Below are 14,866 nucleotides of genomic sequence, written 5' to 3' on the forward strand. Positions count from 1 at the left end.
AACTTCTGAAAAACTATTTTTCACTAGAGTTCTGTTACAAACACTACCTATGCAGTGGCATGACAACAGTATTTAGTAAAAACTTATTAAAATATCCATTATGTAATCAATACCATCACTATAGTCATACCTAAAAGCGAATCAAATGTTTTCTGTATTTTAGAGATAACTAAACATTTAGCAGCTTCATTCACTCCTTCCTGTATCCTCTAGGGACTGTATAATACATAAACTAAATAAATTTGAGCATTTTCTTTGACATTTGTTTCAGTTCCTAGTTGCCCTATGTTTTTAGGCCTAGGCTGACAATACAAATGCTTCACAAAGTACAGATTTTTATTTTTTATTTCTTAACTCATGCATCCACTTCCATTAAACAGATCTTTTTTTTCTCTAATTCTCTTAACTTTAACTTCAAAGAATACGACTGACCTATAAATTAAGACTTCCTTCAGGTGATGAAAAGTGAAGAATACATGTTTTAGGAGGTGACTGGCCAAAATTCTTTCCCTGAAACACAAACTAATACTTGTTTTCATTCCCTTTTCTATGTTCAAGCAAATGGACAGAAATGTTTATAGCTAGCATCTGGATACCATCACTACGCAAAGCCATCCAACATATTCTTCCAGTATTTTGAAGGTCTGCAAATGTCATTATTAATCACAAATCCTACTCTTTCAGGTTCACAGCCTCATCATGTAGCCCATAAAACAGACCAAAGATTTTCAAATACATGGTTTCCGTCAATTTCAAAGTAGTGTACAGTCTCCCCTCTTCTGGATACTCATAAAGAACATCTGTGCAGCCTCTCTCAACGACAACATAATTTTGCCCTTCCCAAATGCTGGTCAGTTAACGCAACGCTTTGTTCAATAGTTGTCACAAACACCAATAAATCACCAGAAGAGTTGCACATTTGAAGTATAAACTAAAAAAAAAATGTGGGTAAGTGAACTGGAGGGAACAACGGCCACCCCCCAAAAAAAGCTGTTTAGTACAGCTACTTCAGTGTGTTTAAAACAACCTATAAACTGAGCCTGGTAGCTAACTGCTGCTGCAGAGGCAGAGGATAGACATGCAGCGAGGAACTCGCTCATCCCAGAAAGGACTGCAGACCTGGAAGCACCTCATGCCTGAAACATGACTCAGACAGAGCTGTTAGCTTGCCCTGTAGTACTTAACCAAATCAGCATACAGGGATTTCAAAGCAACGTTTCAAGGCAAACAAAATAAAAAGTACTAAGAGAATAACACACCACCTAAGAATGCAACGCCTTCCCACTTATGCAAGATGTATCAAAGAATGAAAACTGACTTTATCAAAGAAAAAACATAAGCTAGACAGCTTGGCTATTAATAGCATCTGAACTCAGTAACTGCTAATAGAATTGTTTTAAAAATATTAATATTAAAAATAATAATAATTTGACAACTTTTCACTGCCAGGTTTCAGCCAAGTCACAGCCAGAAAAGTCATCTACATTTTACACCCATCCATTTAGTCTGTGTTTACCAGGGAAATTATGTTCCCTTTCATTACTCAGCTTTGTTTCAACTGATTCAGAAATCCAACATAACACACTAAAGGTTTTGCCCTTACCTGGAAATTGGCTGTCCTTATTTTACACTTATTTATATATGCATGTACATTATAGATTTATATATGTAAGCAGGGAAATGAAGGCTTTTCTTGGGGGTGGGAGTTGTTAATAATTTCTTGTACTATTTGAAAGACAAGGTACCAAGGAAAAGAAAAGCCAACCCCACAAAGATTTACAAATGCAAGAAACTTAATATAAATAGACCTTTTGCACTAAACAAGACCACACACACCCAGCATTCACATGCTGAAGAGCTGGCAAGCCTGAGGAATTAGTTTGCAATTTTTAGTACTTTCACAAACTAGGTTAGGATGGATTACTAGTAAAAGCTAACTACAAAAGGAATATTTGTCTGGCTTTTCTGAATTGAATAAGGAAAAGACTGAAAAGACCACTTTATGACATTTCTGTTGTGAGAAAAGTCTTTTAATGGAAATTTTCTAGCCTGAAAAACTGAATGCAATAAAACACTTTCATGAACAGAGAGACACAACTAAGCAGTGAAAAGGAGGAACATATACTAACATGCTGAAAAGCCTAATGATATTTATACTCATTAACTATTCTGGAGTAAAGAATCACAAATACCTCGCCTCCCTTCAATTATAGCATGAAAAAATACAAAATTACCATTAAAGTCTTCCAGCAAAAACACAAGGAAAACCAAGGAGATTAAAAAAACAACTATAACAAAAGCGAGTAGAAGCTCACAAGAGCAGTGAGAATCTACCCCTTTTTTTCAGGAGCACGGGGAAAAGATTATGGAATGATTAGGTGCTTTCTTTTTGCCTTTTTTTTTTATTATTATTTTTTTTAACCAACGCCATTATCTCCTCTGTAAAATATCATATGAAAAACAGAGAAAATTTAATACACCGTTGTCTTGATCTGCTTACTCATAGTCCACTTAAAACCTACACAATATTCAGATTTCAGCATACTTATCTAAGAGACATCAGAAGAAATCTCTTCTACAGTCATAAAAAGCATGTCGTCAAAGGAATCAGAAGTTGAACAAAACATAAAACTGCCTTCGGTGTTTTGGATTAGTAGGTTTTAGCAAATTGTCCTCTTAAAGCATTTTAAGTACTGTGACAGCAGTCAGCACTGAAAACTTATGCTTTGCTTAAAAGCTCTGCTTTGAACTCTGCCAAATTTCTTCAGTGTTCCCTTGTTTGATAACTGCTTTACATTTACAAAGAACAGGCAAACGGGATAACACTAGAAGAACCAAACAACTGACATTCCCCATTTTGATCTTACTCCAGCCTAACACCACACAGAGATGATATAGATTCAATGAAGTGATCAAAGATCAAATTGAAGCATTTTTCTAATAGATCCAGGGCAAGTCTCAACTAGGTCTTATAATTTTTTCACTGTAGTTAAAATAAGTCTAAAATTTCTGTGTTTCAATATATTTTTTCCTTATTGCTTAAATCCTGTATTGATTTAAATTAGCAACAGGTATCCTAAATCACACCATACGATTCACAAATAAAGGCAAGTTGTATTTGGAAATAACCAAAGGAAAAGAAGATTTGAAAAAGTCAGTTATCCACTCAAAATTTTTGTTCTGACCTGTTCTGAATTCACCAAAACTACAACCATGTTTGTTCTTTATGACTTTTTTTTCCTTCTGGTTAATATTCATCAGTCACTTTCATTGGTACAGAACAAGTGTTTAGACACAAAAGGAAGCATATAACTCCACCTCTATATAAATATAGTAACCAGTGTGTAATAATTAGAATGAACATGCCAGAATTTAATTGCAGCAGAACTTGGTTTTGAAGTATACAACAGTGCCTCATAACTCAGCAGAATTAAGTTCCTGACATGGTAGTTGAAAAATGGCTCCTTTTGCTACCCAATTAATATATGTAATCACATCTTTTTAGTAAATGGTAGCAGAAGTAAATGACATTCTGGCAAACTGAAGAGCGCAATCTTTCACACACCCGCTAACAAAAATAACCTCACATTATTCATAGCATGGAGCACGGAATTCAATCTTTTCATGGCACCACTCCTTGAGAAATTAATTTCTCAAACTCTTTTTCGAAGTTTCTCGAATCTTTTACTGAAGCATATACAAAGTGCAGTATTGTAAACATCAACCAACACCAAAGACGCACAATCTTCCTAGAGAGAAGAAATGCCCAACATGTCTATGCACAGTACCTTCTGACTTCAAGCAAGTTTCTACATGTTAAAGTTAATGCGTGTTGCTGGAAAAATATTGATTTTTTTTTTTCCGGACAATCAGATTTCTGGACCAAATCTCTTTCAGGCCTCATCTACACTTGGTTTACTGTTGTTATGTTTTTTTATTTGTTTGTTTTTTGCATGTCTACCATTGAGTAATGTTGGGGGAACACACAGACCTATTACCAAGTATAGCTACGCCAGCAAAAAAATCCTGATGTAGTCCCAGTTTCAAACCTACAGGAAAATAAGTCTGCTCTAATGGCTTATTCAGTTTGAAATCACTGCTTGACAGCAGTACAAGGTCACCCTGTTGTTGTAAAGCCAGCTGTCATTTTGGGGAGGCCCTCCTTCCTTTTGGTAGTGGCCAGCATTTATCTTTTCTGTACAAGGAAACTCAGATGTTTGTCAACCAGAGACTACTGTATCATTTACCTATCGTGTTATTACCTTGTAGTAGTTCTCACTGCTATATGTTCATGCTATGTAGTTACCCCAGAATATAGTTACATATTAAAGATGTTTCAACAAATAGAGTGACTCAAATTCCTGGCCATTCACCCAGTGCTTTAAGGACGCATTACCCCTGTCGAGGCTCAATTCTACGACCATTTTATACACCAACAACAGAAATTACACTGATCAACAATTTGGCAGAACTTTTCACCTGCAGTCCTTCAAATAAAACATACCACAGCTCTGCACCACTAGTTCGTTGTTTTCATATTAGGTAATATATATGTCCAATATTTTTAAACTGTTTAAAATAAGAAAGTGCAAACGTTGTCAGGCAAAGATTTGGCTGTGACAGCAATCACAAAAGAAATTTGATTAGATCAAATAAATGGTTCCTAACTGAAATACATGTAGAGATCTGTTAATCAAAACTCCAACTTAAGTAGAAATCAAATTTCAGAAACAGAAGGCAAATCTAAAAACTTAAGTATCGATCAGTGAATTTGAAACAATAGAAGTTTTACTCCATTACTCTGTACCTTTGAACACACAAATGAAGCTCATTTACAGAGAAATATATAAGGTACAAAACTCAACTAAGAAGCTCCTTAAATGTGTAAATATTCTTCAAAATTGACAACTGTAAGACTATTTTCACAATTTACATGGGTATTGAGCAGCTTAACATTCATAAGCCAAAAACAGATTAAAAATACTTTCAGATGCAACCAACACCAGCTTTTAAAGTTTGAGGTTATATGTACATATAGTTTCAAAAATAAATAAATAAATAAAATCACCACAAACAGCTATTATTTTGTCCTAGTGAATGTTTTGGGGGTTGAGGGAGTTGTTTTATTTGTTGCTTTTTTATTTTTAAAACACAGCATTGAGTTCACACAAATACTCATAACCTCCTGTTCAGGGAAAGATTTCAGTATGTTTATCAGTTTTTATATTTATATATTGTATAAATATAAATTATATACATTGTATTACTTCCAGAAATACAAACATGACTTTCAATTACATAGCTTCCTGGTAAATGCAGACTCAAAGTGACTCCAAAGTACTTGGTAAGCACAGACTATATATAGGTGACTTCAAACTAAGTATTTTGCATAGCTTTAAACTAGAGAGTTTAAAGTCACCTATAGTCAATGCTCACCCGTAAGCAGCACAAGGTAATGACTTTGGGGTTGTTCAGCCTGGAGAAGAGAAGGCTCTGGGGAGGCCTTGCAGCAACCTTCCAGTGCCTAAAGGGGGCCTACAGGAAAGCTGGGGAGGGACTCTTTGTCAGGGGGTGTAGTGATAGGACAAGGAGTAATCGCTTTAAAGTAAAAGAGGGTAGGTTTGGATTACATATAAGGAAAAAATTCTTCACTCAGAGAGCGGTGAGGCACTGGAACAGGTTGCCCAGAGAAGCTGTGGATGCCCCATCCCTGGAGGTGTTCAAGGCCAGGCTGGATGGGGCTTTGGGCAACCTGGTCTGGTGGGAGGTGTCCCTGCCCATGGCAGGGGGGTAGGAACTGGATGGTCTTTAAGGTCCCTTCCAACCCAAACCATTCTGTGATTCTGTGATCCTGCTGCCATTCTGCAATAAGCTCAAAGCTCCTGTTAATGTCATCTACCGCTCTTCTACCACCTCCCCTCGGCCTGCAGAAACCATGGCTATTTTTCCTCTTCCAGCCTCATGCATGTGTGTAATGGGCACTCCCATTTAAACACCCCAAACTACTCACAGCCCCATGCAGCCAGAGGCAGCAAGGAAGGGCAGTCGCTGTGCCTTGCTGTGGCAGCAGGTCACTCACCAGAGCCCACACAGGAGAAGGAAAGGACAGATCACGCAAGGAGAAAGGCGAGACTGCAGAACAGGGCTTTAAACTGGTTTCTGCTGCACCCTAAATTGGATGTCACAACATCATCTAATTCTAGCCTAGTATCTAGGTGTTATCTTCTGTAAGTCTTACACACCATCTACACCAGGCTTGCCACCACACCTGCTCTCTGTTACATGCCATTAATAAGCCACTTCTTGCTTACACATTTATATAATAAATGACACCTATCTGTTACAATGAAAGAACATACTTAAGCCCGGTTTATTCAAAGATGCACATCAGGGAAGGAAACATGAATACCATGTCATCCATGCATGCAGTCAGCCAGACGGCAGCCTCAAATGCCTTCGCCCAGCCTAACTCCTGCAGCCTCACAGGGAGCGCCATGGCAGCCCCATGCCCTTGGCCTCCTCCTTCCTTTTGCTCAGGTGAATGAAGTGCCGGGCAGCGAGCACAGCCCAGAGCTAACCTCCTGAAGACAGCACAGGTTTAGCTCACCCCAGCCACACTGCCACTGCAGCTTGCTCTCAAACTGAACCGTCCCCACCACTGCCCCTCATCCTCCCATACACCAGATTTATGAGGCGGCGCGTCTTCAAGACTGCTGAACTCACTGATCAAAAGGAGACTAATCCCAAGATCCATCTTTCCTCCAAGAAGTTTCAGATAGAGCTAAATTAACTCACTCACAGGCCGCATGGTGGCCAGATCCAGCACAAAGACCTAAGAGCCATTCAAGAGATGGAAATGTCCCTCTCTGTGGCAGCAGTAACTTAAATTGGCTTAATGGGATCGTCAGATTGTAAATGAAGCTCCAAATCCCAGTGCACACTTCTGCGAGCAGCACTACAAAGGCATCTTTCCATGACAATAATAAACTATGACAGATGGGATCCTATTAGCACATGAAAACATGAGCCTTGTCCTGACTGACTAGGTTATCAGGAGTAAAGTAATAGTTTTGGAGGCTTCCTATTACACATTCAATGAGATCTGAGTTGAAAAAGGAAGAGTAGGGATTTCCCCAAAACCTATGCTAATGTGAAACAAAGCTGACATTTGGCAATGTATCCAGCTCCTGAGGGGTGAGATGACTGAAAGGTCTTCCTCCAGCTAAGGAGGTCATACAGAGACATCATAAGACACCAGAGCAAGAAGTACCACTGTTCCATATCTCTGCTTTTTAATCCAAATATTGCCAAGACTTCCACATAAGAGGATAAAGTCTCTTTAGCTCACTTGTATCAACAGCATTTCAGAAGGATACAAACCGTAGTGGCAAGCATTAAGCAGGTTAACTCTCCCAAACACCAACAAGAGGCCAAGGGGTCTTCAAGAGTCTTGTTTAGAAGTTCTCTCCCCCCAAAAAAGGGTTGGTTAAGGACCTTCCATCCTCCCAGGAGCTCCTGCTGACACTGACACAGACCATCATTTAACCACACGATCTCAGCTCTTCAGTAATGAACCAGATAGTTGCATAAAAGTGTCAGCTCGCAACCAGGAATGGTACAAATGAAAAAAAAAAAAAAAAAAAAAAAAAAGAAAATGCCAGGAATTATTATGATATGGGTGATATGGGTGAGAACAAAAATCATTGCTAAGGACTATATAAATCCATCAGGCGGCTGTGTCTTGGATACTCTAAGCAATGCAGTAGAACTGGAAAAGAAAGAGAAAGCCGGTAAAGGGTGAAAAAAAAAAAAAAAAAGAGGTAGAATGGTACCTTTGTAACAGTTAAAACAGGACTTTTCAGACTACAAAAGGAATAGTTGAGAGAGTTTGGAAAACTACAAAATCCTGTGTGGCATGAAGAAGGTAAATTGGGAGCCATTATTAACCATTTCTTTCAATACACGATGGGAAGATATTAAATAAAACTAGTAAGTTAAAAAGACCATAGCTTTTTCCATAAAACATGTAGATTCCTTTCCACTATGTGATGTGAACACTAAAACTGATACAGGCTGAAGATGTTATTAGGCACAATTGTGGTTACAAGAAACCACTTAATGACATTAAATACCAAGACATTGTCTCTGCGGTCACAGTATCCAGCCAAAGTCACTCACCTTGCCCATATCACTCTCGCAAGTGCCTGCCATCAGACTGGAAGCTGGGCTAGGTGGACCTCTGCCTGAACCCGTGTAGGTTTCTTCACCCTTTTCCTCACCTCATTCTTAAATTATCTTAAGTAGATCTTAAGTAAGGGCAAGACAGCTACTTGGTTTAAGATGTACTGTTTACATTAACTAACTAATCAAGGCCTACAATCATTTCTCAGGCAAAATGGACTAAGCGGGACTTCTTGGGTCTGTATCTTCTGGGTGCTTTCAACTCCACTTTCACAAGGTCCATTTTGAAAATTAATACACGTGGTATAATTGAACACACAGGTAGACAAGTGGTCTCTACCACAGAAGAGAGATGAACTTATAAAGGAAAGTAAAACATTTGGGAAGGAGGGGGTGGAAGTGATAAAATAACTTTGCTTTTAATTCCACTCATCATCCATATAATTTGTCAATACATTTTAACAGCTTGGTGGAAAAAAAGCTACTGAGAAGTCTCTTATACATACACGCCTACCTGCACAAGTGTGTCCTGTATATCATATGCTAGTTGCTTCAGTCATTTTATTCTTGAACGTGGCTACAACTTTTGTCATTTTGACAGCAAAAGGTTAATTCAATTACTTAAAAGGATTTAAAAACATTTTCAAAACATGCTTAATTTGTTCTACATGATTACATATACAAAAATAGATGTGCTTACTTTGGTATATTGGTGTATTTCTCTGTGTATAAATGTATCAAACTACAAAAAAATTATAAAAAAAGTAATATTTCAGGCTTCATAATATCAAATTTCTGAGTTATTTATATTCTGCCTTTGGAAGAGAGAGTCTATTTTATCAATGAAAAAAAAAGGTTAAACCAGAAATATTTACTCTTGCCTGTTCATTTGTGATACCATAACATTGCCTGAGAAAGTCTGAAGAATAACTACTCTCATAAAGGGCTTGAACTTATAAAACATACAGACCTCCTTTTTATCCTTAATTATCCCTATAGTCTGAAATACCACACAGTTAAATAACTCCAGGTAGGCTGACTCATTTCTAGAATTTTTATCTTTGCATCTTTCACTTAATATTAAAAAAAAAAAAAACTTTCACAGATACTGTCTGAGGCAGTGCAAAGTATATTTCTATCAGCTAGCTGTCAAGCAAGCAGCATTTACCAAAAAAATGGTTTTTTTCCAAAATTTAAAAACACGCAAATTGCTAAAAATAATATTAACAAAAAATATATAAGCTTAAAATTATCAAGTTGTGAAAACAAGCTGAACTTGTTCTTTATCGAACTGTAGGAGTTACAGATGAAAGGAGGTGCTATATAAGGAATAGCCAGACTTCAACAAAGTACGCGCTGCCAAAACATTTTGGCCTAGATTCTGACAGGCACGCACCCAAGTTGAAGGGTCAGGGAAAGAAGCAGTGTAAAGAAACAATGTACAGAGACCAGAAAAATATGACACTGTGGATTATGGTTGGCTTTGGCGGGGGGTGGGCAGAGAGGAGCTGCTTGCTTTTTGCTTTTGAAACCTGTGGGAAAAGACAGCATTTCAACTGTGTGCAAAGGGGGCGGAGATAATACACAAGCACAATTTTTAAGACAGCAACAAATTACAAGATGCATCTTGTTCCTTTTCCTAACTTGCTTCTGTTCCTCCTCTCGCCTTCTCATTTGCTTTCACAGAGCAGCTAACAACCGGCACACACATGCTCTTGAGGATGGCCAACTTTCAAGAAGCCTGTATTCTGGCATTCAATTAGACACCTAACAAACACATCCAAATTTACATGGGGAGTTCTGGATCTGGCCCACATCCACCATTCGAGAGTGGTGAAAAGCATCATAAAAATGAAATAAAAAACAAATTAAAGCAAGACAGACAGATTTGTGAAAGGTCCAGACTGAATTAATATCCTCGTTAATAAGCAAGAAAAATTAACAGTGTTTTAAAATTGTTACAATGCCAACAATAAGAACACTAATAGAGAGGAAGCCGAAAATGAGTTAGGTTACGTTTAACACTGAAACCCACACGCTCTTATATTAAGGTGGGGAGGACGAAAAGACAGTCAAATGAAGATGCTTGAAAAACAGTACTCCTGTTAAAAACAGAAAATTGTTATGATGAACACAAATGATCCTATGTGCTGGATATACAGACTGTATGCCAGAGAGGCCCTCACTGGAACTGACATACAAATCCCAACCTCTGTGTCCTGCATCCACTAACAGAGTAACAGAGTGAAGTCTAATCAACAGGGAGGAAAAAAAAAAAAAAAAAAAAAAAGGTGCTTCAGGGACCGATTTAGAATAAGTAACAAAACCAAAGTCTGTAGCGATTATTAAATTCAGAGCCTTCAAACCAAGATCATAAGCAAGTAGGGCATCACTCTACATGTGTGTATTGAATGTATTTAGTAAGTGTCCAGGCATCATACCTTACTTAAAACTGAGCACCCTGAAAGCATCAGCTACCAACAAATCTATTTCTCCAAACCTTCAAGAAAGTCCAACTAAGCCTGCGATTAATAAGCCTCTGACCAGCACAACACATCAGTATTTTTGATGTTTGGCAATAGGAACTGAAGTCTGTAGCTGCTGACATGCTGCACAAAAAAATGAATCTCATGTTTCCTAGATACAATTGTTCAACTCTTTGACAAGCTTCACCTACTCTGGTCAGAACGATCCTGAACATTCCTCTCAGCTTACTTAACACACACCCCAAGGTACAAACCTGACTTTCTGTACTTTCAGGTCCAAGAAGGGCTACAGTTTATGCTTCTCAGCATAAAATACCATGGACCATGTAACTTATCAGAACTTCCCGCTCTTCTTCCACCAGTAAACAAAAGCTTGCGTTAGCCTGACAAGTTACAGAAAGCAAAATCACTGGTCTGATTTCAGTGTGGTTTTGAACGAAGAGGTGTCACGCTTCAGAACCTTTTATTTTAGCTACTCCTAAAGCATGCCAACCTCATATATGGTACGCATCCCTTCCCCTGGTAAAAGCCTTGTAGGTGCTTACGTAATTGTACGGTTCTGATACGCAGACACCGAATTATAGGCACCAAAGTCAGCCACGCAGGAGGGATGTAATCTGTTCAGAGCAGCCCAATTTACCTTATTGCTTCAGCAGATTTCTTAATTGACAGTGACACATCTCAAACTTCTCAATTAAAAATTAATTTATAGGATCAGGGGGAAAAAAACAGCCTCCAAACTACGCATCAGCCCTTATGAAAACCCTTATGAAAACTGCTCTTCCAAGTCTCACTAGCCTAGATGCTTTTATTAGTGGCGGTTTTCGAGCTCAAGCTTTCCTATCGATATTAAAGAGATGCACACGCTTGTCCGACTGATGCGCCCGGCACAGCAGCGAGTACTGTTAACAAAAAAAAGAACAAGAACAGAGACGGGAAAGCGCCTGAAGTCTACTTCGGGCTGCTCCACGCCACTCCGGAGCGACACAAGCCCACGCTACAGCCCCACGGGGACCGACGCCGGGCTCCGGCCACCGGCAGCGGCGGGGGGCTCCGGGGCAGGGCTCCCCGCGCCCCCTGCTCCCCGCTCTCCCGGGGGCTCTGCCCCGGGGTCCCCCCCGTTCCCAGCAGCACAGCCCCGGGGCCGCAGCCCCCCCGTTCCCAGCCCGGTGCCCCGGGCTTTCATCCCGCAGACCCGAGGGGAGGAAGGGGCGAGAAACTCGCAAACAAAACGGACGCCGCCCCGCACGCCGCCTTCCCTCCCACCGCGGTTCTATTATTTTTATTATTGTCCTTTTTTTTTTTTCCTTTTTTTTTTCTTTTCCCCTTTTAGGAAAGGGGGCGCCCCGCGGGGAAGCGCCGGGAAAAGTTTCGGCGGGGGAAGGGGGCGGCGGCAGCTCCGGCCCCGCCGCCACCTGGGAGGCTGCCGCGGCGGGAGGAGGAGGAGGAGAAGGGAGGAAGGACAGACGGCGACTTCACCAGGCGCCCGATCCCCGATCCGGCCCGCGGACACGCGTGGGGCGCCCTCCAGGCTGCACCCCGCGGGGCGGCGGGGGGAGCTACACGGGGTTGGGGACGTACGGGGATGGGGGCACCCTCCGCAGCCCCACCGCCGTCGGGAGCCGCCACCCGGCGCCGAGCCTCCCGCGGCCCCCGGCCCCTTCCCTTCCCCGGGGCACCCTCACCTGGGCGCCGAGCGGCGACTCACCTGCGGAGAGCTGGGCCCGGGCCGCCCCGGGCAGCGCTGGCGAGCAGCCGGCCAGCAGCAGGGCGAGCGCCGCCAGCAGCGGCAGCGGAGCGGCGCCGGCCCCCCTGCCCATGCCGACTTGCCGAGAAGTTTCCCAAAGCGGCCGGGGCTGCCCCGGCCCGCGGCGGGCGGGCGGGCGGAGCCGGCCCGGCCTCCCCCCGGCCTCGCCGGCCGGGAAAGCCCCGCGCCGAGGGGCGCCCGCTGGCCCCGGGGCCGCCCGCTCGGGGCAGCGTCTGCGGCGCGACGGGCGCAGCGGCGGCGGCAGCGCCGGCTCGGCTCCGGCTCCGGCTCCGGAGTTACTTTGCCGCTGGGCGAGCGGGGAGGGAGGGAGGAGCCGAGCGCGCACGGCCAGCCCCCGCTCCCCGGCACTTGGCAGGGGGAACGTGGGACTCCGGCCCCGCAGCCCCGGAGCGGGCGGAGCGGCGCCCGGCAGCGCCTCCTGCTGCAGGCGCGGGGGGCAGCAGCGGCTCGGAGCGGAGCGGAGCGGAGCGGAGCGGCTCCGCTTTCCTCGGCACGGCTCGGAGCGGATCGGGCACCGCCGCCGGAGGAGGAGGAGGCGAGGGGAGGAAGGCCGGCGCCGGGTCGTCCCGGGCGCGGCGTGCGAGGGGAAGGTCCCGCAGCCCCCGCTCGGCTTCGCTCGCTGCTCCTGCCTCTAAAAGCGCCTCAGAGCGCGTTGCGTTATTGCCATGCATCGAGCAGGCTGGCTCTGTCTCCCAGCCGGGATTTTTGTTATTTTTATTTTTTTTTCCCCCCTCCCTTCTCTTTGGCAACACTCGCCTGGCTCGTCGTGCCAGTAAAGTCTCATTGATCGGAAGTGAAGTCGTAATTAACAGCACCGCCATTTGCGCTGTTATATCCAGGTGTAACAAAACGCTGACCTTCCCGACAGGTCTGCACGCGGACAGACGACTCCGGCACCCGCGTGCGGTGAAGCAGGACCTCCCCAGCACACCCAGGCTCGGGGGCCGCGATGCCGTCAAGGCCCCGCTCTGTGTCTCACAGCGGTGCAACTCGTGCACCCAGAAAGCATTTGGAATAACAGGTAAAGGCGCCAGGGCTGGAATTTTTTGTTTAAATGAGTGTGGTTTCCTCCACAATTTTTAAACCTATTTTTGATGAGTTTTTCTTTTTTTTTGCTCGGCAGCTTGTAATTAGAGATGCTATGTAGTGCTCGCAACAGAACCCGAGACCACTGGAAACTTGCAGGTTTTATTGCAAACTGGAAATTCAATCCAGGTTCATCGAAGGTTTGCTGTGATTCCAAATCCTTTCCAGCCATTGTGTGGCAACTGATAGGTTTTGCCTCAACACCCTGCAAACCCTCATGTTTTCACAGCGAAAAAAAAAAAAAAAAAAGGTGAAACAGGAGTTTGAAGTACATGGTAGCTTGTAAAACAAAGCACACCCCCCCAAAAAAAAAAAAGAACTCTCTTCTTCCACCTCTACAGCTGGAAACCTCTGTACTTCATTTGGGTGGAGTGGCCAAAAACTTGCATGCTTACTGTAAAATACAAAATTATATGCTTCAGTGAACACTGGCTCTTTGTTTGAACTTAGGATGGGAGTTTCATGAGGCAGATCTCGTGACAGCCAGTGTTTCAGGAAGGATGGGCCACGTGCTGGTTGCAAGTAAACACGGGAAATTCTTCTGAGCAAGGTGAAGGAAAGCAGTGTGCTGGCCCTGCTTCCCATGCATTAGGCTACATCATGATTGCTGTGGAAATTTTTAAGGAAAATACAGAAGTTCCTTGTATGGGGTGGGGGGAGTATGTGTGTGTCTGGTGTTGTCCTGTTGTGTGCGTGTCTGATGGAGTTAGCTCCAGCTGGGAGCCATGGAGCTAACGCTGTAAAAGACGAGTGCCAGCCAGACAACTCATGGGTAGCTGAGGAGGTCGGGGGAAGAGGAGGACCAACACGGCCTCCCCATAACCTCGCAGCAGTCTCACAGGTACCCCTGGTGACCGGCACTGCCGATGGCCATGTCCAGACTGTGGCCGAGGGTGGCTGTGCAGCACCAGCTCGCTGCTCCGTTTGGAGGGCCTGTGGCGATGGGTCGTACTGAAGCACGCTCCCCCATGCTTTATCCACATACTTTCCTTATCTGCCAGAGGGAGTCCCCTGGGATTTCAACCTTTTCCGCTGCTCACGTTCCTATTAAAAGACAACAAAGAGGATTTTGATTGCTATTCTTTCCTTGAGTAGAGAGTTCAAGCTTGAGAGGTATGGAAGAGATGTGCACGTGACCCCACTCCTCTTCCAGGTACGTATCTGCTGAGATATTATGCGCAGTTCTCTCTGTGTGCCTTCTAATGTACTTGGCACACTGACAAATACTTTAACTTACATATCAGGTTAGACATCATTTTTATCTTATATGACATGAGTGGATTTATTTTTGTTCCAGCTTTTACATTTTTAGAGCTCTAAATGTTTCACTGTTTTTTGCATTTTC

At 43.2% G+C, this 14,866-nt stretch overlaps 1 protein-coding gene and 1 long non-coding RNA gene across 6 annotated transcripts in view; one reads left to right on the forward strand and one right to left on the reverse strand.

The window, feature by feature from the left end:
- The window catches only part of PTPRK (protein tyrosine phosphatase receptor type K), a 422,368-nt gene extending 409,134 nt beyond the window's left edge, over positions 1 to 13,234 (reverse strand). The window contains exon 1 of one of the 3 annotated variants that reach the window (XM_083828076.1): positions 13,192 to 13,234. In XM_083828076.1, coding sequence (XP_083684202.1) covers positions 13,192 to 13,219 — 28 coding nt within the window. In that variant the 5' untranslated portion in view covers positions 13,220 to 13,234. Of the gene's footprint in view, positions 1 to 12,375; positions 12,711 to 13,191 lie in introns of those variants that run through there. The other 2 variants (XM_083828073.1, XM_083828074.1) reach the window with 2 other exon arrangements.
- Positions 13,230 to 14,866, forward strand: part of LOC310896148 — a 39,946-nt gene continuing 38,309 nt past the window's right edge. Inside the window, exon 1 of one of the 3 annotated variants that reach the window (XR_014581228.1) lies at positions 13,230 to 13,456. This is a non-coding gene — a long non-coding RNA (uncharacterized lncRNA). Of the gene's footprint in view, positions 13,457 to 14,522; positions 14,675 to 14,866 lie in introns of those variants that run through there. The other 2 variants (XR_014581229.1, XR_014581230.1) reach the window with 2 other exon arrangements.

This window comes from Anser anser (genome assembly GCF_964211835.1).
Source record: "Anser anser genome assembly, chromosome: 3".
Classification (NCBI taxonomy): domain Eukaryota; kingdom Metazoa; phylum Chordata; class Aves; order Anseriformes; family Anatidae; genus Anser; species Anser anser.